Source organism: Theropithecus gelada, chromosome 19, assembly GCF_003255815.1.
Source record: "Theropithecus gelada isolate Dixy chromosome 19, Tgel_1.0, whole genome shotgun sequence".
NCBI lineage: Eukaryota > Metazoa > Chordata > Mammalia > Primates > Cercopithecidae > Theropithecus > Theropithecus gelada.
In genome coordinates this window covers 11,899,714-11,922,440 of record NC_037687.1, presented here as the reverse complement: position 1 = coordinate 11,922,440, position 22,727 = coordinate 11,899,714, and the positions used below count along the sequence as shown (strand labels likewise).

The 22,727-nt window shown below is 43.9% G+C and overlaps 1 protein-coding gene, 1 long non-coding RNA gene and 1 pseudogene across 6 annotated transcripts in view; 1 reads left to right on the top strand and 2 right to left on the bottom strand.

Annotated features, from left to right (window-relative positions):
• LOC112612375 overlaps positions 1-8,836 on the bottom strand; it is a 35,950-nt gene extending 27,114 nt beyond the window's left edge. Inside the window, exon 1 of the long non-coding RNA XR_003116851.1 lies at positions 8,717-8,836. This is a non-coding gene — a long non-coding RNA (uncharacterized LOC112612375). The remainder of the gene's footprint in view (positions 1-8,716) is intronic.
• On the top strand, positions 1,699-2,351 carry LOC112612374 (annotated as a pseudogene). Its single transcript, XR_003116850.1, has one exon. The product of XR_003116850.1 is annotated as a 60S ribosomal protein L14 pseudogene (transcript).
• A 5,085-nt stretch (positions 8,837-13,921) lies between the features above and the next one.
• The window catches only part of LOC112611850 (zinc finger protein 136), a 520,810-nt gene continuing 512,004 nt past the window's right edge, over positions 13,922-22,727 (bottom strand). For 2 of the 4 annotated variants that reach the window (XM_025365790.1, XM_025365788.1), the window contains 3 exons: positions 17,272-17,398; positions 17,008-17,068; positions 13,922-16,614 (listed from right to left, as the gene is read on the bottom strand). In XM_025365790.1, the coding sequence (XP_025221575.1) occupies positions 15,183-16,614; positions 17,008-17,068; positions 17,272-17,305 (1,527 nt within the window). In that variant the 5' untranslated portion in view covers positions 17,306-17,398 and the 3' untranslated portion in view covers positions 13,922-15,182. The remainder of the gene's footprint in view (positions 16,615-17,007; positions 17,069-17,271; positions 17,399-22,727) is intronic. The other 2 variants (XM_025365789.1, XM_025365791.1) reach the window with 2 other exon arrangements.

Here is a 22,727-nt window from a genome sequence, read left to right as displayed (position 1 = left end):
TACAAGAAATGCTAAAGAGAGCACTTCAATCAGAAAGAAAAGGACATTAATGAGCAATAAATAATCACCTGAAGATTCAAAACTCACTAGTAATAGTAAACAGGAAAATACAGAATATTGTAACATTGTAACTGTGCTATGTAAACTACTTTTTATTTATTTATTTATTTTTTTTTTTTTTAAAGATGGAGTCTCGCTCTGTTGAAAGGATGGAGTGCAGTGGCGCGATCTTGGCTCACTGCAACCTCCAACTCCCTGGTTTAAATGATTCTCCTGCCTCAGCCTCCCAAGTAGCTGGGGTTACAGGCACGCACCACCATGCCCAGAAAATTTTTGTATATTTAGTAGAAATGGGGTTTCACCATGTTGGCCAGGATAGTATCGATCTCCTGATCTCGTGATCCACCCACCTCGGCCTCCCAAAGTGCCGGGATTACAGGCATGAGCCACTGCGTCCGGCCTGTAAACTACTCCTATCCTAAGTAGAAAGACTTAAACAGTGAACCACTCAAAAATAATAAACATAATTTTTCAAGGCATAGTACAATAAGATATAAATAGAAACAACTAAAAGTTAAAAAGGGGGTGAACAGACCAGGTGTGGTGGCTCACGCCTGTAATCCCAGCACCTTTGGGAGGCTGGGGTAGGCAAATCACCTGAGGTTGAGTTCAAGACCAGCCTGGCCAACATGGTGAAACCCCGTCTCTACTTAAAAATACAAAAAACTTAGCTGGTCAGGCACAGTGGCTCACGCCTGTAATCCCAGGACTTTGGGAGGCCGAGGTGGGCGGATCATGAGGTCAGGAAACTGAGACCATCCTGGCCAAGATGGCGAAACCCCGTCTCTACTAAAAATACAAAAAAATTAGCTGGGCATGGTGGTGGGTGCCTGTAGTCCCAGCTACTTGGGAGGCTGAGGCAGGAGAACCGCTTGAACCTGGGAGGCAGAGGTTGCAGTGAGCTGAGATCACACCACCGCACTCCAGCCTGAGTGACAGAGCAAGACTCTGTCTCAAAAAATAAGAAAAATAAAGGCTGGGTGCAGTGGCTCACACCTGTAATCCCAGCACTTTGGGAGGCCGAGGCAGATCACGAGGTCAGAAAATTGAAACCATCCTGGCTAACATAGTGAAACCCCATCTCTATTAAAAATACAAAAAATTAGCTGGGCATGGTGGCGCACGCCTGTAGTCCCAGCTACTCAGGAAGCTGAGTCCGGAGAATTGCTTGAACCGGGAAGGCAGAGGTTGCAGTGAGCCGAGATCGCGCCACTGCACTCCAAGCTGGGCAACAGAGCAAGACTCCGCCTCAAAAAATAATAATAAAAATAAAGAGGCCGGGCGCGGTGGCTCAAGCCTGTAATCCCAGCACTTTGGGAGGCCGAGACGGGCGGATCACGAGGTCAGGAGATCGAGACCATCCTGGCTAGCACGGTGAAACCCCGTCTCTACTAAAAAATACAAAAAACTAGCCAGGCGAGGTGGCGGGCACCTGTAGTCCCAGCTACTCGGGAGGCTGAGGCAGGAGAATGGCATAAACCTGGGAGGCGGAGCTTGCAGTGAGCTGAGATCCGGCCACTGCACTCCAGCCTGGGCGACAGAGCGAGACTCCGTCTCAAAAAATAAATAAATAAATAAATAAATAAATAAATAAATAAATAAATAAAGAGATGGCTTCTACACATGCACACAGTTGGGCGGGCCTCCTTCCTTCTTGCTTAACCCAGCCAACATGGTGTTCAGGCGCTTTGTGGAGGCTGGCCGCGTGGCCTACGTTTCCTTTGGACCTCATGCAGGAAAATTGGTCATGATTGTAGATGTTACTGATCAGAACAGGGCTTTGGTCGATGGACCTTGCACTCAAGTGAGGAGACAGGCCATGCCTTTCAAGTGCATGCAGCTCACTGATTTCATCCTCAAGTTTCCACACAGTGCCCGCCAGAAGTATGTCCGACAAGCCTGGCAGAAGGCAGACATCAATACAAAATGGGCAGCCACACGATGGGCCAAGCAGATTGAAGCCAGAGAAAGGAAAGCCAAGATGACAGATTTTGATTGTTTTAAAGTTATGAAGGCAAAGAAAATGAGGAACACAATAATCAAGAATGAAGTTAAGAAGCTTCAAAAGGCAGCTCTCCTGAAAGCTTCCCCCAAAAAAGCACCTGGTACTAAGGGTACTGCTGCTGCTGCTGCAGCTGCTGCTAAAGTTCCAGCAAAAAAGACGACCACGCGAGTAAGAAGGTTCCTGCCCAGAAAGCCACAGGCCAGAAGGCTGCGCCTGCTCCAAAAGCTCAGAAGGGTCAAAAAGCTCAGAAACACCTGCTCCAAAGGCATCTAGCAAGAAAGCATAAGTGGCAATCAAAAAAAGTAATAAAGATTCTTTTTGACATGTTGGCAAATGTATTTAAGCCTTTGGATTTAAAGCCTGTTGAGGCTAGAGTTAGGAGGCAGACTGATAGTAGGATTATAATAAATATTAATCAGTTCCTTAAAAAAATAAATATATAAATAAAGAGATGAAGGACCAACAAGTGGCGATCAGTGTCTGGACAACATGCTCATGGCACCAATCCTTGTGGTCACCTTCAGAGACATAGTTCTGATGAAACTGATGATGGTCTGACACTCACAAAGGGGTATTAAAAGGCTTATTGCTCACATTGTTGAGATCTGGGGGAGAGCAGGGAGACCCATCAAGCATAACTGAAATGGCCTGAGAGAGCAAAGAAAGGAGCCTGGCCTGGTTGGTTACTGTGGTTGAGGTAGAGTTGGGCACTATAAGGGCAGGTGGTTGCATGGTTTAAATCTGTTGCCTATGACAGAGAAGGTAGCCCTTAGACTCATCAGCTTGTCCAGGTGTGGGTCACAAGAAAAAAAGGGAAGGGTGAGTCCTATGTTGTTAGCAAACATTAAATAGGGATTCTAGGCCAGGTGTGGTGGCTCACGTCTATAATCCCAGCACTTGGGGAGGCCAAGGTGGGAAGATCATTTGAGGTTAGGAGTTTGAGACCAGCCTGGCCAACATGGTGAAACCCTGTCTCTACTAAAAATACAAAAATTTGCTGGGTGTGGTGGCGCACGGCTGTAATCCCAGCTACTGAGGGGAGGCTGAGGCAGGAGAGTCACTTGAACCTGGGAGGTTGCAGTGAACCAAGATTGTGCCACTGCACTCCAGCCTGGGCGACAGAGGGAGACTCTATCTCAATAAATAAATGCATTATGGTTTAGGCCTAATCCCTTAAATATAACAGGAGTTTCAAAGATTATATAAACTTTAGTAGTTTTCCTCACATCAATTAAAACAGGAATTCAATTGTGTTTTCCTCTTACCAATGGAATCAGGAATTCATTTGTCTTAGCAACTGTATACCCTTTCAAATTTCAAAGTTCTCTATGGACCTTCACATATAAAAACTGATCTAAAAATGAAAAAAGTACCTGAGAACTTAAATATACCCATCTTGTATCTTGATGTTCTCTGGCCTCAAGAAACATTTTTAGTTCCAGAAAGTTCTTGCCTTACTCCCACCATATCTAACAACCTTCATTTTCAAAGTGAAAGAAACTAAAATCTTACACACTGACACTGGCAATAAAATTATAAAATGATAAAGGAAACCAGAGTTGAAGGGCCATAATATTCAACAGATAAAATAATCCAAAGGAAACATAAATATTCTAATTAGCTCAGATAAGCAGGCTGCTTCCCCACAATTCACAAGGAAAACCCATATTCGAGAGGTTAAACACCTTAACATGCTTGAGGTCCAGGCTTTCCCTTTGACATGTAACTTCTAGAGTGGAACGTCCCTGGTGATGAAGGAAAGAGACACTTGAGTAGCGACAGGAATGAACTCCAGGAGCTCCGCACACCCTAATTGGCCCCTGGAGTGTGAAAACACCTCCTCTCCCAGGCTTCAATTCTCGGGCAGAAGAAACCCTCAGCTGGATTTACTTTAAGGTTCTGACCCCAAAATAACCTCCGAAATTCATTAGCCCTGTGTCCTGGAGACAGCACTCCTGAACTTCACACACTTTCTCAATATGTAAGAATTATACTCTGAATGCATCAACATTGTGAATGCAAAACAAACCTCATGTCTAAAAAACACGCCCAAGAAAACTGCAGTTACAACCTCAGAAAGCAAACCCTCCACCCAAAACATGTGCATATGGATCCCCAGCTTTCCAGTGCTCTGTAGCTTCTCTTGGTATAAAGAGTTTAGTGGTATGAACAGGGATGCTCCCCAAGAAGAACCAACAGGGCCTTTAATTACTGCTCTTGGCAGGCTCAAGGATAGCCTTAGCTTGGGCAGTAATGTTACTTTGGACCACCACTGATATTTTATTTTTATTTTGTTGTAAAGACAGGATTTTGCCATGTTGCCCAAGCTGATTTTGAACTCTTGGACTCAAGCAATCCTCCCGCCTCATGAGCCACTTAAAATTCTGGGATTAGACATCAGCCACCACAGCCAGCCTAAACAGATACTTTAAATGAGACAAACCCAATGTTTGAAGAATTCTGCAAAATCTCTCAAATCAAGTATTTATGTGTAAAGTGTTAAGAAAATTGTAAGGCACCTTAGCAAACCAGCCCTAGTCCCCGAAATCCACAAGTGTCTATTGTTTTCAGAAAATGAAATGTCAGTTATTGGGCTGGGCACGGTGGCTCATGCCTGTAATCCCAGCACTTTGGGAGGCCGAGGCAGGCGGATCACAAGGTCAAGAGATCGAGACCATCCTGGCCAACATGGTGAAACCCCATCTCTACTAAAAATACAAAAATTAGCCGGGCATGGTGGTGGCACCTGTAGTCCCAGCTACTAGGGAGGCTGAGGCAGGAGAATCACTTGAACCCGGGAGGCAGGGGTTGTAGTGAGCAGAGATTGCGCCACTGCACTCCAGCCTGACAGAGCAAGACTCCGTCTCAAAAAAAAAAAAAAAAAAAAGAAATGTCAGTTATTATTTCTATAGCAATAAATGTTCTCATAATCATATTTGGATACTTCTAGGTGTCATATGGCTATGCTCTGAAATTCCATTTGAAATCACCAGAAAAAAAAAGAACAGACCTCAGAAACTTACTACGCAACCTAAGGGGAAGAAAAAAAGAAAAAAGTGTTCTCCGATTTCAATGTAATACTGAAGTGTTTTATTTTTTATGAAATTCACCTCTTTCTTGCCTCTTAAAAATTTTTTTTCTTTTGATGACATGATCTCATATTTGGAAAAATCTAAAAACTCTACAGGAAAACTGTAAGAATAAACGAGTTCAGTGAAGTTGCAGGATACAAAATCAACATACAAAAATCAGTAGCATTTCTATATGCCAACAGTGAACAATGTGAAAAATACATTTAAAAAGTAATCCCATTTATAATAGCCACACATAAAATTAAATTCCTAGGAATTAACCAAAGAAGTGAGAGATCTTTATAATGAAAACTAAAAAACACTGATGAAAGATACTGCAGAGGACACCAAAAAAATGGAAAAACATTCCATGTTTATGGATTGCAAGAATCAATATTGTTAAAATGTCCATTTACCCAAAGCAATCTAGAGATTCAATGCAATCCCTACCAAAATACCAAGGATATTCTTCACAGAAATAGAAAAAAAAAATCCTAAAATTGATTCAGAACCCCAAAAGACACAGAATAGCCAAAGCTGTCCTAAGCAAAAAGATCAAAACTGGAAGAATCACATTACCTGACTTCAAATTATACTACAGAGCTATAGTAACCAAAACAGCATGGACTGGCATAAAGACATACACATAGAGCAATGGAACAGAATGGAGAACCCAGAAACAAATCCACACACCTAGAGTGAACTCATTTTCGACAAAGGTGCAAAGAATACACACTGGGGAAAAGACAGTTTCTTCAATACATGGTACTGGGAACTGGATATCCATACGCAAAACAATGAAAATAGATCTTTATCTCTTGCCAAATACAAAAACCAAATCAAAATGGATTAAAGACTTAAATCGAAGACCTCAAACCAGGAAACTACCACAAGAAAATACTGTGGAAAATCTCCAGGACACTGGTCCGGGCAAAAATTTCTTGAGCAATACACGACAAGCACAGGCAAGCAAAGCAAAAATGGTAAATGGGATCACATCAAGTTAAAAAGCTTCCACACAGCAAAGGATAACAATCAACAAAGTGGACACAACCCACAGAAGGGGAGAAAATATTTGCAAACTACCCATCTGTCAAGGGATTAAACCAAATATATAAGAAGCTTAAACTCTACAGGAAAAAAATCTAATAATCCAATCAAAAAATGCACACAAGAGGGAGGCCGAGACGGGCGGATCACGAGGTCAGGAGATCGAGACCATCCTGGTTAATATGGTGAAACCCCGTCTCTACTAAAAAGTACAAAAAAAAAAAAAAAAACTAGCCGGGCAAGGTGGCGGGCGCCTGTAGTCCCAGCTACTTGGGAGGCTGAGGCAGGAGAATGGCGTGAACCCGGGAGGCAGAGCTTGTAGTGAGCTGAGATCTGGCCACTGCACTCCAGCCTGGGCGATAGAGTGAAACTCCGTCTCAAAAAAAAAAAAAAAAAAAAAAAAATGCACACAAGATTTAATAGACAGTTCTCAAAACAAGACATACGAATGGTGAACAGGCATATGAAAAGGTGCTCATATGAAAAAGTGATCATCAGAGAAATGCAAATTAAAACTACAATGAGATATAATCTCACCCCAGTTAAAACGGCTTATGTCAAAAAGGCAGGCAATAACAAAAGCTGGAGAGGACATGGAGAAAACGGAACCTTTGTATCCTGTTGATGGGAATGTAAATTAGTACAACCACTATGGAGAATGGTTTGGAGGTTCCTCAAAAAACTAAAAATTGAGCTACCATATGCCATGCAGCAATCCCACTGCTGGGAATATACCCAAAAGAAAGGAAATCAGTGTAGCCAAGGGATAGCTGCACTCCAATATCTGTAGTAGCACTGTTTCAATAGCTAAGATTTGGAAGCAATGGAAGTGTCCCTCAACAGATAAATGGATTTTTAAAATGTGGTACAACTTTGGGAGGCCGAGGCAGGTGATCACCTGAGAGATCAAGGGTTCGAGACCAGCCTGGCCAATATGACACAACCCCGTCTCTACTAAAAATACAAAAATTAGTCCCGTGTGGAGGCACATGCCTGTAATCCCAGTGACTCGGGAGGCTGAGGCACAAGAATCACCTGAACCCTGTAGGCGGAGGTTGCAGTGAGCCGAGATCACACCGGTGCACTCCAGTCTGGGCAACAGAGTGAGACTCTGCCAAAAAAAAAAAAAAGTGGTACATATACACAATGGAGTACTATTCAGCCATAAAAAAGAATGAAATCCAGTCATTTGCAACATGGATGGAATTGGAGATCATTATGTTACGTGAAATCAGCCACGCACAGAAAGATAAACACCACATCTTCTCACTTATGTGTGGGATCTATTATAAAAATCAAACAATTGAACTCATGGACTTAGAGAGTAGGGTGGTTATTAGAAGCTGGGAAAGGTAGTGGGAGCCTGAGAGAAAGGAGAGGATAGTTAATGGGTGGAAAAAAAAAAAAAAAAAAAGAACTCTACATTTTAAAATAACTTATAGAGTGTAACTGGATTGTTTGCAACTCAGATGCTTGAGGGGATATCCCTTTCTTCATGATGTGCTTATTTCACGTTGTATACCTGCATCAAAACGTCTCATGTACTCCATAAATATATACACCTACTATGTACCCACAAAAATGAGAAATAAAAAATTATAATACTTTTAATAGCTGTTGATTATATACATTTCAGATACATGAAGAAAATGACACCCAAATAAGTGGTCAAATCTTTTCAAGAATACAAAGGCAAGGACGGGCAGCGCCGACCTGAAACTGCTAAAAAGACATGTCACCCAGGGAAGTTTCCAAAGAGGAGCCTCAACCCAAGAGCTCCTGTAGGGTGTCTGTGCTCAGGAGAGATACTGGAAAGAGAGTCATAAGGATTTATACAACAAGGTATTCTTTGCCTTCCTCGCAAGTAAAATATCTGCAAACAAAAAATAAATCTTTTAAAACGAGTCATCCCTGGTTCTCTGGAAAAATGAGAAACACGGCGTCCATGTGAAATGCACCAGAGGCCAAATAATTGATAACGACGCTGTGAATTGGAGAGGGGACGTCAGACTTTGGGAATGCGAGAAGGGATCCGCAAACTTAGGAATTTAATGCCAGCCCCAGAAAGAGGTAGTCTGGAACTAGGATTATGAATTTGACATGGTGCTTTCCGTACATTGGAAACCTCAGGGGAAGATGGGTGAGCTTTACGGAGAAAGGAGGGACTGAGGACCACCCGGACCACTGCTCGTCCCACGCACGAACGCCACACACTAGTCGGAAACCTCCCCATGACCCTTCCAGGGCTCACGCGCAATCTGGGGAGACACGGGGCCGCGGGGGTGGAGCTGCCCAGAGAGGGCGCCGGGGCCGCAGGCGTAGCGCAGGAACGGGACGGACACCAGGGGTCCCGGATGCCGGCCCAGCCCCACTCTGCGGCCGAGGGCACCGAGGGCCCAGCTGCGCCAGAGGGACCCGGGTCCCAGACCCTAAAGTCGCCGAGGGGAGCCTCGGGTGCCGCCACAGCTGGTTCCGGCCGGTTCCAACCTGTCCCTCCTCAGGTCTCGGGACACCAGTCCCGCACACTCACCATTTTCCGGCTTCCAGGTGTCCGGCCGTCCTCCCTCATCCTATCCAGCGTTGGCCACGGCGCTAGTAGCAGGAGCTATCACGGACAGGTGATGGTCGAGCCGCCCAGCAACCTGGCTGCGTAACGGCGTACGACGTCCACCTGTTTTGTGACGCGTTGCCCCACCCACCTTCCACGTGGCGCTTCTGATTGGGCAGTTCACGAAGCCCCGCCCTCTTCACCTGGGGTGACAGAGCTGCGAAAGGTCATGTCGCTGGGGAAACCCTGCTTCAGTCCTGGAGGAAACCAGTCCCAGGCAGGGGCAGTCGCGTAGAAGCCGAACTTGTTCCCAGCCTCTCGATGGACTCTGGCATCCTGTCGCAGCTGTTTCTGAACGCGGGGACACAAGTTTGAGCAGCGAATTCTAGCCTCAGTTGCCAGATGTACTGACCCTTTAAGGAACAAGTCCACAGCAAGAGGGTCACCCAGGCAAGTCCAGATTGGAACAAGAGGGTCTGACTCCTCCAGGGGCCAGGGACTTGGCCTGAGTCTAGAGGGCACTCGTGGAACTGTGAGCCCCGTTCACAAACACAGACACTTAAAAATGACCTCACCGTGTGAGATAAGAGTCTAGCTCCATTCTGATATTGACGGCTAACGGCATTGAGACCTCCACCCATCTCTTCCCCAATCCCCACACATTTACAATCTCTTTGAACCCCACATCCCTAGCATGGATGCAAGGACGCGTATCAGACTAACCACAGCTGTGAGATATTTCAATTAAACTCTGAAGTGTACATTTCACACTAAAGGAAAAATTAATTTAGATAGGTTACAGATTGTGTTCCCAGAGAACTTTGAAATGTAAACAACTATGATATACCTAAGGTAATTGAATTCCTATTTTCACTGATACAAAACTGAACAATAAAAAGTGATGTAAATTAGGGTATATCTGGAAACTCTTAGTATGTTTAACAGATTAGGTCAAAAATCTGAAGTCATATTTATTTGAAAAGCTATATAAAAATAAAACACGACACAATGCACCCCTTTTAAGCGTACAATTCAGTGAAGTATATTCAAAGACGCAAACAGATAGTCGTCACCACAGTCAATTATAGAAGATTTTTTTCTTTTTTTTTTTTTGAGATGGAGTCTACTCTGTGGCCCAGGCTGGAGTGCAGAATGCAATGGTGCGATCTCGGGTCACTACAACCTCCGCTTCTCGGGTTCAAGCGATCCTCCTGCCTCAGCCTCCAGAGTAGCTGGGATTACAGGTGCACACCACCATGCCCGGTTGATTTTTCTATTTTTAGTGGAGACGGGGTTTCACCATGTTGACCAGGCTGACCTTGAACTCCTGACCTCAAGTGAGTTGCCTGCCTCAGTCTCCCAAAGTGCTGGGATTACAGGCATGAGCCACCGTACCTGGCCTAGAACATTTTCATTACCTCAAAAAAGAAACTCCTGGCAGGGCACGGTGGCTCATGCCTATAATCCCAGCATTTTGGGAGGCCAAGGCAGGAGGATAGCTTGAGCCCAGAAGTTCATGACCAGCCCTGCCAAAAGAGCAAAACCCCATCTCTGAAAAAAAAAAAAAATTAATTGGGCATGGTGGTACACACCTGTGTTCTCAGCTACTCGGGTGGCTGAGATGGGAGGACTGCTTGAATCCAGAAGTTTGAGAGTGCAGTGAGCCATGATGGCCTGGGCTACAGAGCAAAACCCCATCTCTTAAAAAAGAAAACATTAAAAACCACAAACAAAAAAACAAAGTGGCTGCTCTATTTTCCATTCTCACCAGCAGTGTATGAGGGTTCCAAATTCTCCATATCCTTGACATGTGTTATCTGTCTTTTTCATTCTACCCATCCTAGTGGGTTTGAAGTGGCATTTCATTGCCTTTTTGTTTAGCATTTACTTAATGATGTCCAGCATCTTTTCAGGTCCCCTTGCTCAGTTGTTTATCTTCCTTAGAAAAATGTATATTCAGCTGGGTGCTGTGGCTCACTCCTGTAATCCCAGCACTTTGGAAGGCCGAGGTGGGCCGATCACTTCACCCTAGGAGTTTGAGACCAGCCTGGCCAACATGGCAAAACCCATCTTGACCCAAAATACAAAAATTAGCCAGGTGTGGTGGCACATACCTGTAATCCAAGCTACTCCAGAGCAAGACCACGTCCCCTCCACCTCCAGAAAAAGAGTTAGCTGTAAAACAGGCTCTGGCAAATCCTTCAGGAAGTATTCTGAAAGGTTTTTTTGTTGCGGTTTTTTGGGGTTTTTTTGAGACAAAGTCTTGTCCTGTCACTGGAGGCTGCGGCAGGAGAATCACTTGAACTGGGGAAGTGGAGGTTGCAGTGAGCCGAGATCGCGCCACTGCACTCCAGCCTGGGTGACAGAGTGAGACTCTGTCTCAAAAAAAAAAATTACCCAGGGTAGAATTAAGTTCACCTCTTCACTCCATCAGAGAAATTTTTTGCTTCCTTAAGTAGGAGTCAAACAACCTAAAAGCAGCATAAATCCTGCAATAAATTCTTTTAACTACCCTCTTATTGATACACCTCACAGTCATTACTGTTTTGTGGTGGTATTTTTTTTTTTTTTTTTTTTTTGAGACAGTCTCACTCTGTTGCCCAGGCTGGAGTACAGTGGTGCGCTGGGCTCACTGCAACCTCCACTCCCAAGTAGCTGGGATTACAGATGTGCGCCACCACACCAGGCTAATTTTTGTATTTTTAGTAGAGACAGGTTGTTGCTATGTTGTCCAGGCTGGTCTCCAATTCCTGGTCTCAAGTGATCTGCCTGCATTGGCCGCCCAAAATGCTGGTATTACAGGTGTGAGCCACCGTGCCCGGCCTGTGGTAGTATTACCACAATTTATTACATCCTGTTTGACAACAGGTACGTTCCTGATAGTCGTTGGAAAGAAATCACTCACAACATGATTTGACTTTTGGTATTATGCATATGAAAAACTACTATCATCATAAAAGTTGTAATCGAATAAGCATGAAAACTAAAATTTATGAGAAAAAAGAGGCCTGAAGTTGTAAGCTCACAGTAATGTTGACTCACAATGTTGGACAAAGAGCTTAATTATAAAGCTTATCTGATCCATGATTGGAATGGGTATTTTAATATATATTCTCAATAAATACAAAACTCACTAGACAGTAAGCAAGTTGTTTGCACACTGTTAATATTTCTAAGAAATGTGTGAGAACTTTTGTTTGAGGAAGACATGTATATTGTTTGTAATCACATATAATCAAACATAATTCAAAATAAACTGAGGGACTACATTCAGCTATAACAGGACACACCCACAATGTTTCTGTAATGAATAAGGTGCTTATTCTCACATGAAAGAATGGGGTGAGACCCATCTCTGCATAATGCGGCAGAGGAACAAGCTTCATGTAGGGTTTTTGGTTTTGTTTTTGGATAGTGCCATTGTAGATCTCAACCTGCATCAGTAACACTCACTATCCCTATGGACAAAAATGTTTATGTACAAACTGGACCGTACAGGAACCAAGTCAGATCATCAGACTATTCCCAACAATGACAATATAAACTGATTACTTGGCAGATACATTAGGGCTTTCAGGGATATCCAAATGGCAGCTGAATCTTGGATATGAAGCTTATAAGAACGTCTATGGAAATCTATAACTTTGAGAACATGGAGGTGAAGTGGCTGGTGGTGGATTAGAGAATACTTTTTTTTTTTTTTTTTTGAGACAGGGTCTCATTCTGTACTCTTGTCACCCAGGTTGGAGTGCAGTGGCATGATCTTGGCTCACTGCAACCTTCACCTCCCCGGCTCAAGCAATTCTTCTGCCTCAGCTGGGACTATAAGCATGCGATACCACACCCAGCTAATTTTTGTATTTTTAGTAGAGACAGGGTTTCACCATGTTGACCACGCTAGTCTCAAACTCCTGATCTCAGGTGATCTGCCCGCTTTGGCCTCCCAAAGTGCTAGAATTACAGGTGTGAGCCACCACATCCGGCTGAGGATACTCTTGATTGGCAGGGCAAAGAATCAGGAAAATGGGCTAGATGACCATGTCCAAACAGCCCATATGAATCTGTCTCTCCGTATGATGCCTCCAAAATCTGACTAATGCCTTCTTCACTTCTGCAATCTAACCTTCTGGGAATTTAGGCTTTGATGCACTCTACATGTAACCATAAAAGAAATAAATTCTGGGCCAGGCACAGTGGCTTATACCTGTAATCCTAGTGCTTTAAGAGGCTGAGGCTAGAGGGTGACTTGAGGCCAGGAGTTTCAGACCAGTCTGGGCAACACAGCAAGACACCATCTCTACTTAAAAAAGATTAAAAACCAAAAACAAAAACATTAGCTGGGCTTGGTGGCACATACCTATAGTTCCAGCCATTTGGGAGGCTGAGGTTGGAAGACTATCTGAGCTCGAGAGTTTGAGGTTACAGTGAGCCACAATTGTGCCATTGCACTCCAGCCTGGGTGACAGAGTGAGACCCCATTTCAGAAAGAAAGAAAGAAAAAAAGAAAGAAATGAAGTCTGAAAAGTTTAGTTCCCATTACCCAGATTGACATGACACAATTCATGAGAGGCATCTCCCATTCTAGATTTTATTATCCTATCATAGCTGTCTCCTTATCCCAAAATCAATTATACAAAGAACAGCCAGAATAAATAACAAGGAGTAAAGAACAACAGGTTAAAATAATAATTCACGAGACTACAGTCTATGATAAACTTTACATATTTAGAATGAATACCAACTCTTTAATAGGAATGAAAATAAAATTCTTTGAGCCAAGAAAAAAAAATGGGCTAAGTGTGATGGCTCACACATGTAATCCCAGCACTTTAGGAGGCTGAGGCAGGTGGATCACTCGAGGTCAGGAGTTTAAGACCAGCCTGGCCAACATGGTGAAACCCCATCTCTACTAAAAACACAAAAAATTAGCCAGGTGCGGTGGCACATGGCTGTAGTCCCAGCTTCTTAGGAGGCTGAGGTGGGATAATCACTTGAACCCAGAAGGCAGAGGTTGCAGTGAGCCGAGATCACACCACTGTACTCCAGCTTGGGCAACAGAGCACAGAGCGAGACCCTGTCTCAAAAAGAAAAAAGAAGAAAAAAGGAAAAAAAAGGAGTTGTTCCAATAAATATGATGGAATATATATAATGTGGGAAGGGAATCAAGAACCTGCTAAATGAAGCAAGTAGGTTCATACTAACATTTATTAAGACTTATTTTTCAGTGGTCCTCAATCACAGAACAATTAAGCAACCATATACAATTTAACAGACCTGAATATAAGAAACACATTTAAATTCATCGTTGGATTAAACACATTTCAAAATGGAAAGACAAATATTTTAATTACTGACCTAAAACAACACTACCTATGAAATTCATGCACTATTGCTTTCAGATTACTTACAGGATTATATCAACTTAACATTTATTTGTGAGATTAAGCATTTGAAATCCATAGAGAACTATTTTAAATATGAGCCACTAATTAACAAAATATACATATAGCTTCTACATTTCCATCAGGTTATTATGTATTTTCTAGAGACTACATGACCTGCTATGCATTAGGCTTTTTGAAGTACTTACATTTATAGGATTTTGCTATATTATAAGTCTTTGAATGACTTTTTTTTTTTTTTTTTGAGATGAGGTCTTGCTATGTTTTGCACACTTGAAACTCCATCTCAAACTCCTGACCTCAAGTGATCCTCCTGCCTCAGCCTCCCAAAGTGCTGGGATTACAGGTGTGAGCCACCACACCCAGCCAGAGCCGAAACACCCGTTCAAATTCAATACCTCAACTAATGAGGCCCTGCTGGGATTGAAACCCAGCATCTCCTGTTTGCCAGACAAGTACTTTAATCCACGAAGCCACAGAGCCCTCAAATGACTTTAAAAGTATATTATAATGGAAAACCTTCCTCGTGGTTTTCACATTTATAGTGTTTTGATCCAGAGTGCATTCTTACATGTTGTTGAAAATGTAGGCTGGTTAAAAACGTTTGGACATTGCTTATATTCAAGAGCTTTCTCTCCTCTGTGTGTTCTTTCATGGCTTCAAGTGGAACTAAAATGACTAAAGGCTCTCCCACACTCTTTACATTTACCAGGGTTCTCTCCACTATGCATTCAATGTGTGACAGGATTGTATGATGATAAAACCTTTCCTACACTCTTTACACAGGATTTCTCTCAAATACGGGTTCCCTTCCAAAAAGCATTTGTTCGGTCTTCTCCGTGATGAGTTATTTCCTGTATTTGAAAGGAACTAAAATGATTGAAAGCTTTCCCATGTTACTTACATTTATATGGCTTCTCTCCAGAATTCTTTCTTTCATGTATTAAAAAAGGCACCAACAGAATTTCATGCTTTCCCACATTACTTACATTCATAGGGCTTCTCTTCAGTGAGTATTTTAATGTATCTGACATGAACCCAGAGCATTAAAGGCTTTCCCACATGCATTTATAAGGTGGTCCATCTTCAGCGTGTGTTAACATGTGTCTCTGAAAGCTGGCACGGCAAGAATAGGCTTTCCCACATTCCTTACAATGATAGGGTTTCTGTCCAGTGTGAGTCCTTTCATGTAGTCGAAAGGAACTAGAAGATCTAAAGGCTTTACCACATCGCTTACATTCAAAGGGTTTCTCACCAGTGTGAATCATTTCATGTGTTCGAAAGGAGTTGAGATAACTGAAGGCTTTCCCACATTGCTTACACTCATAGGGTTTCTCTCCAGTATGAGTTCTTTCATGTATTCGAATTGATGTCGAAGAAACGAAAGCTTTACCACAATGTTTACATACATAGGGTTTCTCTCCAGTGTGAGTTCTTTCATGTATTCGAAATGGACTCAGAGAATGAAAGGGTTTCCCACATACCTTACATTTGTAAGGTCCTTCTCCAGTATGCTTTATCATGTGTCTTCGCATACTGGGGATGCAGCTGAATGCTTCCCCACATTCCTTACATTCATAGGGTTTTTCTCCAGTGTGAGTCCTTTCATGTATTTGAAAAGTACTGGCAGATCTAAAGGCTTTACCACATTGTTTACATACAAAGGGCTTCTCGCCAGTGTGAATTCTTTCATGTAGTCGAAGGGAGGGGAGATAACTGAAGGCCTTCCCACACTGCTTGCATTCATAAGGTTTCTCTCCAGTATGGGTTCTTTCATGTATTCTTAAGGTTGGGGAACAACTGAAGGCTTTACCACATTGCTTACATTTAAAGGGCTTCTCTCCAGTGTGAATTCTTTCATGTACTTGAAATGAACTCAGAGAATGAAAGGGTTTCCCACATACCTGACATTTATAAGGCCCATCTCCCGTGTGCTTTATCATGTGTCTTCGAACACTTGTGATACAAGTGAAGGCTTTTCCACATTCCTTACATTCATAGGGTTTCTCTCCAGTGTGACTTCTTTCATGTGTTCGAAATCTACTGGGATAATCAAATGCTTTCCCACACACCTTACATTTATATGGTGTATATCCACTGTGTGTGATAATGTGTCTTCTAATTCTTTTGAGAGAAAAGAAGGTTTTTCCACATTCCTTACAATCATAGAGTTTCTCTCCAGTGTGAATTATCTCATGTGTTCGAAAGGAGTGGTGAGAACTGAAGGGTTTCCAACATTGGTTACGTGTATCTGGCTTCTCTCCATATTCCTGATACTCCTTTGGTTCATGTCCACTGTGATCTCTGATGTGTCTATTAAGGGATGAGTGACCCATGCTGACTTCTCCATATACAAAGCTTTCACAGAGTTTCACTCCAGGAATTTTCTTGCTCAGATTCTGATTTGCAAACTGGCTAAAAATTCCTCCACGCTGACTACCATCTTTACTTTGATAGAATCTTTCTAACATATGACTTCTGTAAAAAATGAGAAGGACGTTACTAAGGATTTGTTAACCGTTTTATATTAATAGCTATTAAACTTGCATTTTCAATATTATCAGGTAAAGCGTAGACTTGATGCCAAGTCTGATTTGAGTATGAATGGATTTAATGCTCTGCAATGGGCTTGGCCACAACTATCACTCAAACAGTGATACTCCTAAATAGACTTTCTTAATTCTCTTGCCAAATGAACGTTTTTATAAAAACTGAACATCTGTTTACACTGAAGAATATGTATTTGGGGAAACTATTCTAAAAATAAATCAATTTGAAGCTTGGCTTATCAGTTATGTTTGCCTGTTTTTAAAATTTCATGACATGCTGAGATACTTTCAAGGGAATTTGCTTTCTCTGAGTACAGATTACCTTAGATTTCTCCTTCGGTGTTTGTAGAGATCTTTAATGTTCTTGTCCTTCCATTTTTTCCCTAAAACAGAGACCCAGAAAAATTCTGAATTAGTGCAAAATTATAGAAAAATTATTAGATTCTAGGTTCATGTTACCCTGTGACTATGCCTGTTTTAGGCCCCCAAGTATTCTTCCTCCATGATACAAACCACGGAACAGCGTCACTGCACAAGAAACACTTCTTCTCTAATTGACTAAGTGATGGAAGTATATAATCCTTACCTATAGAGGCCAGATTCCTCATGGTTTCCCACATCACATCCCTGTAGAGATTCTTCTGGGAAGGATCCAGCAAAGCCCACTCCTCCTGGGTGAAGTTCACATCTACATCCTCAAAGGCCACCGAGTCCTGAAACATCCCACACGTGTGGAGAGGAGAATGGGTGAGACAGACAGGGCTGGGGAACTTTACTCAATTCATAAGAAGTTCACGTTTCAGGGGCCTCCAAACATTTACTCCACTGTTTGGTCAGCACACTCACTTCCTTCCACACAGCAACTCTCATACTAGTATTGAACTATTGGGTAGAGCAATAGCAGTGTCTGATATCTTTCTTGGTGGTGGTTCCAAGGAGTAATACATGCTGCCTGAGTCACATCTAATGTCTGCTCGTACAGTGGACCTGGAGAACCTGTCATAACAAAGTCCTACCACCTAGCGAGGAAAAGAGTTTATACTAGCAGTCCTGAGACTGCTTACCCTTAAAAAAAAGGCTTCTCGGCCGGGCGCGGTGGCTCAAGCCTGTAATCCCAGCACTTTCGGAGGCCGAGATGGGCGGATCACGAGGTCAGGAGATCGAGACCATCCTGGCTAACACGGTGAAACCCCGTCTCTACTAAAAATACAAAAAACTAGCCGGGCGAGGTGGCGGGCGCCTGTAGTCCCAGCTACTCGGGAGGCTGAGGCAGGAGAATGGCGTGAACCCGGGAGGCGGAGCTTGCAGTGAGCTGAGATCCGGCCACTGCACTCCAGCCTGGGCGGCAGAGCAAGACTCCGTCTCAAAAAAAAAAAAAAAAAAAAAAAAAAAAAAAGGCTCCTCACTCCTGACGACGTTCATCTGAGGTAGGAGACCAACAGGACTTGTTTTCTGATCACAACCCTACTGACCAAAACAGGATCTGGCGCAGGCAGGTTAAAGTAAAGAAAGTGGCCAAAACCAGATGACGAGAATGGAGATCTCTAGAGGCTCTCGCTGCTCATTAGCATAAAACACTCCCACCAATGCTATGACAGTTTACAAATGCCATGTCAATGACCAAGTTATCACTCCTTCCTTAGAAAGTTTTAAATAACCCACCCCTTAATTTGCATATAATTGAAAGTGGGTATAAACATAGTTGCCAAGAGCCCATATGTTGCTGACTCTGGGTGTACTGCCTATGAGTTAGCACTGATCCACAAAGACCAGTACTGTTAAATAAAGGACTGCTATCTAACACCATTGGCCTGCCCTTGAATTCTTCCCTGGGCAAAGCCAGAAACCATCCTGGGATAAGCTCCAATTTTAGGGCACACCTGTCCTGCATCACATCCATTCCTGGTATCTGGCAAATGGATTTGGGGAAGGAGCCCAATGACCTATATAAGAGTAGCTTAGTGCCTAAACTTTTTATGGAAAAAATACGAAAATTTCTGGTCTCCCACCTTCCGAGAGTTTGAGATTTTGTTACACGCGTAACCCATACTGCCCACCTGATGAGCCCCCAGAAACACTCTAGAAAGCATTTCACATGTGTTCTCACAATTGGTCACTGGGAAAATTAATCCCATCTTCTGTTATTACACTAAGAGAGAATACTCACAAGCTCATACCTATCCTGCAGATCAAATATAATTAAGTACTAAATGAAGGATTTTTTACCATCTTTTTTTTTTTTTGAGATGGAGTCTGGCTCTCAGTCGCCCAGGCGGGAGTGCAGTGGTGCAATCTCGGCCCACTGCAAGCTCCGCCTCCCGAGTTCAAGCCATTCTCCTGCCTCAGCTTCCCGAGTAGCTGGGGACTACAGGTGCCCGCCACCACACCCAGCTAATTTTTTGTATTTTTTAGTAGAGACGGAGTTTCGTGTTAGCCAGGATGGTCTCGATCTCCTGACCTCATGATCCGCCCACCTTGGACTCCCAAAGTGTTGGGATTACAGACGTGAGCCACCAGGCCCATGCCCGGTTTTTTTTTTTTTTTTTTGATGGAGTCTTGCTTGGTCGCCCAGGCTGGAGTGCAGTGGCAGGGTCTTGGGTCACTGCAACCTCTGCCTCCCAGGCTCAAGCAATTATCCCGCCTCAACCTCCTGAGGAGGTGGGAGTACAGGCATGTGCCAACACACTCAGCTAATTTTTGTATTTTTTTTTTTTTTGAGACGGAGTCTAGCTCTGTCGCCCAGGCTGGAGTGCAATGGCCAGATCTCAGCTCACTGCAAGCTCCGCCTCCCGGGTTTACGCCATTCTCCTGGCTCAGCCTCCCGAGTAGCTGGGACTACAGGTGCCTGCCACCTCACCCGGCTAGTTTTTTGTTTTTCAGTAGAGACGGGGTTTCACCGTGTTAACCAGGATGGTCTCGATCTCCTGACCTTGTGATCCGCCCGTCTCGGCCTCCCAAAGTGCTGGGATTACAGGCTTGAGCCACCGCACCCAGCCAATTTTTGTATTTTTAAATAGAGATGGGGTTTCACCATGTTGGCCAGGCTGGTCTCAAACTCCTGACCTCAAGTGATCTGCCAGCCTCGGCCTCCCAAAGTGCTGGGATTACTGGCGTGAGTCACCGCACCCAGCTTCGTGAATCTTCACTAAATTGGTAAAAATAAATTGGTGAATTCACCAATTTATCTACCTATTTTCTCATCAAAATGTATTCAGTGGCCAGGTGAACTGGATTATACCTGTAATTCCATCATGTTGGGAGGTTGAGGCAGAAGGACTGTTTGAGCCCAGGAGTTCAAGATCAGTTTGGGCAATGCAGTGAGAACCTCCGTCTCTACAAAAAAATTTTAAAAATCAGCCAGCAGTGCTGGTGCACACCTGTAGTCCCAGCTACTCAGGAGGCTGAGGTGAGAGGACTGCTTGAGCCCAGGAGTATGAGAAGGCAGCAAGCTATGATGGGTGCTATTGCACTCCAACTTGGGCAAAAGAGGAAGACCCTGTCTCAAAATAGATAGATAGATACATACATACATAGATACATAGATAGATTCAGTTATGTGAAGCCATAATGAAGAGTGATTCTCCCTATTTCTCTGAGCTTTTTCTCTCTGTAGCCTTCTCAAGGCTAAACTCTAGGATTCTATTTGAAATCACAAAAAAGGGGCTGGGAGCGGTGGCTCACGCCTAAAATCCCAGTACTTTGGGAGGCCAAGGTAGGAGGATCACTTGAGCTTAGGAGTTTGAGACCAGCCTGGGCAACATGGTGAAACCCTACCTCTACAAAAAATTAGCCAGTCGTGTAGTCTGCACCTATGGTCCTAGCTACTCAGGAGGCTGAGGTGGGAGGACTGCTTGAACCAGGGAGGTGGAGGCTGCAGTGAGCCATGATTGTGCCACTGAACTCCAGCCTGGAGCCAGACTGTGTCTCAAACAAATAAACAAAAACAACAACAAAATCACAAAAAAGAACAGACTGAGAAACTTACTGCATATTTTTCTGGGGGGAAAAAATTAAATACAAATTTTTAACAAATATAAGGGTAGATATTTATTTTTCTGAGATCCACCTCTTATCTCTTTGGAAATATTTTAGCCTAACTTTCAAGCTTTAATGGTAAAATACATTTTACATGATGAAGTAAGTAAACAAATCTTCTTCATGTGACAAAATCAGGGAAAGCCACTGCTGACCTGGAACAGAGAAATCTGACTTAACTGCCCAGTCAGGTCATCCTATCACATGGGACATCTCCCCAACCCCCATCCTGGTGCTGCTCACTGACCCTTCCCAGAGACAGTGGATTGTGCCCCCACCCCCATGCCTAAGTGCATTTTGCTTTTCAAGTTCTTGCATAACCTGGCAGAGGTGGGTTTTCTTTGTCTTTTAGGATCACTTTTCTCGCTTCAAGTACTCTGAAAGAATCCAGAGGGCAAGAATCATTTTCTGTCTTTCCCCTCAATATCTCCATCCAATTAGCTGACCACAAACGTGTCTCCAAAGAATGAAAACTGGGGCTGGAGAAAAACAAGCTGAGTGTCCCAACGGGTGAGCTTTTCAGAGGAAGGGTAAACCATGTCACTGCTTCCAGGCCCAACGCATCCAGCGGGTATCCAGCTCATGAGGGGCCACATGAACTGATACTCACTAGACCCTTCAAGAGACATGGAAGCTATGGCCTTCTTGGGGCAGCCCCAGTCAGTTCTGAACCCCAGGACCAGGAGAAGAGAGGGCAGGCTGAGGACAATCAACCCTGCAAAGTTTCCAAAGGGGAACCTCAACGCCAAGGCATTCTGATAAGGGTTTGCACTTGGGGAAGATAAAGGAGAGACACAAAGGTTTTCAACAATGGAGTTTCAGGTGGTTATTCTCTGCTTACCTCTCAGGCGAAAAGGTCACAAACACAAAAGAAATCTTTATAAAACAGTCATCCACTGCTTTCTGTAAAAATGATAAACTTAAAATATGACACCTGTCTCTAAAGGAGACGAATGACAAATACCTTGGTGTGGTGGTTCACGCCTGTAATTCCAGCACTTTGGGAGGCCAAGGTGGGTGGACCACTTAAAGTCAGGAGTTTGAGACCAGCCTGGCCAACACGGTGAGACCCCATCTCTACTAAAAAATACAAAAAAATGGCCGGGCTCGGTGGCTCACGCCTGTAATCCCAGCACTTTGGGAGGCCGAGACAGGCGGATCGCGAGGTCAGGAGATCGAGACCATCCTGGCTAACACGGTGAAACCCCGTCTCCACTAAAAATACAAAAAAAAAATTAGCCAGGCGCAGTGGCGGGCGCCTGTAGTCCCAGCTACTCTGGAGGCTGAGGCAAGAGAATGGCGAGAACTCGGGAGGCGGAGCTTGTAGTAAGCTGAGCTCGCGCCTCTGCCCTCCAGCCTGGGCGACTCAGTGAGACTCCGTCTCCAAAAAACAAAACAAAACAAAACAAAACAAAACAAATTAGCTGGGCGTGGTGGCAGGCACCTGTAATCCCAGCTATTGGGGAGGCTGAGGCAGGAAAATCACTTGAACTCAGGAGGCGGAGGTTGCAGTGAGCAGAGATTGCGGCACTGCAGCCTGGGCGACAGAGTGAGACTCCATCTAAAAATAATAATAATAATAAACCAGACAAATAGTTGATAACACTGTGCATTCAAGAACAGAGGTTGGTGTTGGGGACTGCGGAAATTATACCTACAATTTAGGAGTTTGCTGCCAGATCAAGGAGAGTTAGGCTGGGGGTGGGGAGCTCGGAGGTGGATTTCACACCCTGCTTCCCACACATTTGAGCAACTCAGAGGAAACAAAATCGGATGCTGACGGCGAAGAGGCCTGGGCCCCTCCAGCCATGTTGGACCCTGGGCCCCTGCACACTTGCCATTTCCCATACTCGCCATTTCCCATCTTGCGGGGTCTCCTGGGTCCTCCCTCCGGCTGCCACGGCCAGCGCAGAGCACAGAGCCAAGGCAGTGAAGCCAGGAGCCAGAAGAGAAAGGTAATGCAGCCGGCGCAAGAAAAGAAAATTCACAAGATCATACAGGGTGGGG